The 1,014-nt window shown below is 50.8% G+C and overlaps 1 protein-coding gene across 1 annotated transcript in view; it reads right to left on the bottom strand.

The window, feature by feature from the left end:
* Positions 1–634: 634 nt before the first annotated feature.
* The window catches only part of MONBRDRAFT_13164 (uncharacterized protein), a gene marked incomplete at both ends in the record, with an annotated part of 6,556 nt that continues 6,176 nt past the window's right edge, over positions 635–1,014 (bottom strand). The window contains one exon of the mRNA XM_001751064.1: positions 635–966. Coding sequence (XP_001751116.1) covers positions 635–966 — 332 coding nt within the window. The remainder of the gene's footprint in view (positions 967–1,014) is intronic.

The following is a 1,014-nucleotide window of genomic DNA, read 5'->3' as shown; positions in this document are numbered from 1 at the left end:
ACCAGTCGAAGTGTACACGAGAACATGGATTGAAGCAAGGCGAAGGAACAAGACAGAACAAGACAGAAGGAGGGAAGTGGAACGACCGAGGTCAAGAAGGAATATAAATATAAATTAGGTGTTTGAACCTCAGAGCTGAAAGCAAAGCTGTGCAACCCCGACATCAAAATCACTACGTCACGCAAAACAACACAAGAGAACAAGTTACATTCACTGGCTTTTATCATGCCAAGAAGTACAAGCGCGAAGAATCACGCACATAGAAACAAAAATCGTACAAAACGACCAAGTATAACCAGAGATACGGCCATTTTAAACACAAGACACATAAAAAGGCAGTCACACATCACAACTACAAGCCATTACAGCACAAACACAATGAACACCACGGCACGCTCACATCCAACGAGACACAACGTCGGATTGAGAAAACAACCGACCACAGAAGACAAAGGCATCATACAAAGGACTTTACAAAAATTCAGCAAAAATACCACACAAATACAGCAAAAATTAAAGCAAAATTAAAACAAAAATACAAGTCAAGCCATCAAAAGACACAACGAGGAACCACCAAGGGAGCGACAGGTGCACACAGGGATCCCCACAGAGGGACCCCCGAGGCGGTGCCTACCTACGACGAGCGCAGGCAGACACCGCCAAAGTGGCGCTGGATGTGGTCAGCGTTCATCTGATGGACCAGCGCCGCAAAGCGACCCTTCCATCGAGGAACAAACGCCTCATCCAGCCCCGGCTGGTACACACCACGGGCCTCGGCGCAGCGGGCGAGCTGACCAAGCAGATCCACAAAGGAGGAGGCGAACCCACCGGTTGTCGTCATCGCCGCAGGGACGATCAGAGTTTTTCCATGGTTGAAACCGGTGTAGTAGTCGCGCTTCTCCTTTTCGGCTCGGCGAAGGGCAGCGCCCACCTTGATGCAGGCTTGCGAGGTGGTCGGGGGTTGGGCTGTGCGCACAGTCACGTCAATGCCCAGGTCGGGCAGAGCTGGGCCCA

The sequence above is a fragment of the Monosiga brevicollis genome, genomic scaffold, assembly GCF_000002865.3.
Source record: "Monosiga brevicollis MX1 MONBRscaffold_126 genomic scaffold, whole genome shotgun sequence".
NCBI lineage: Eukaryota > Choanoflagellata > Craspedida > Salpingoecidae > Monosiga > Monosiga brevicollis.
Note: the sequence above shows the minus strand (reverse complement) of the source record. Positions and strands in the feature narration are given on the sequence as shown.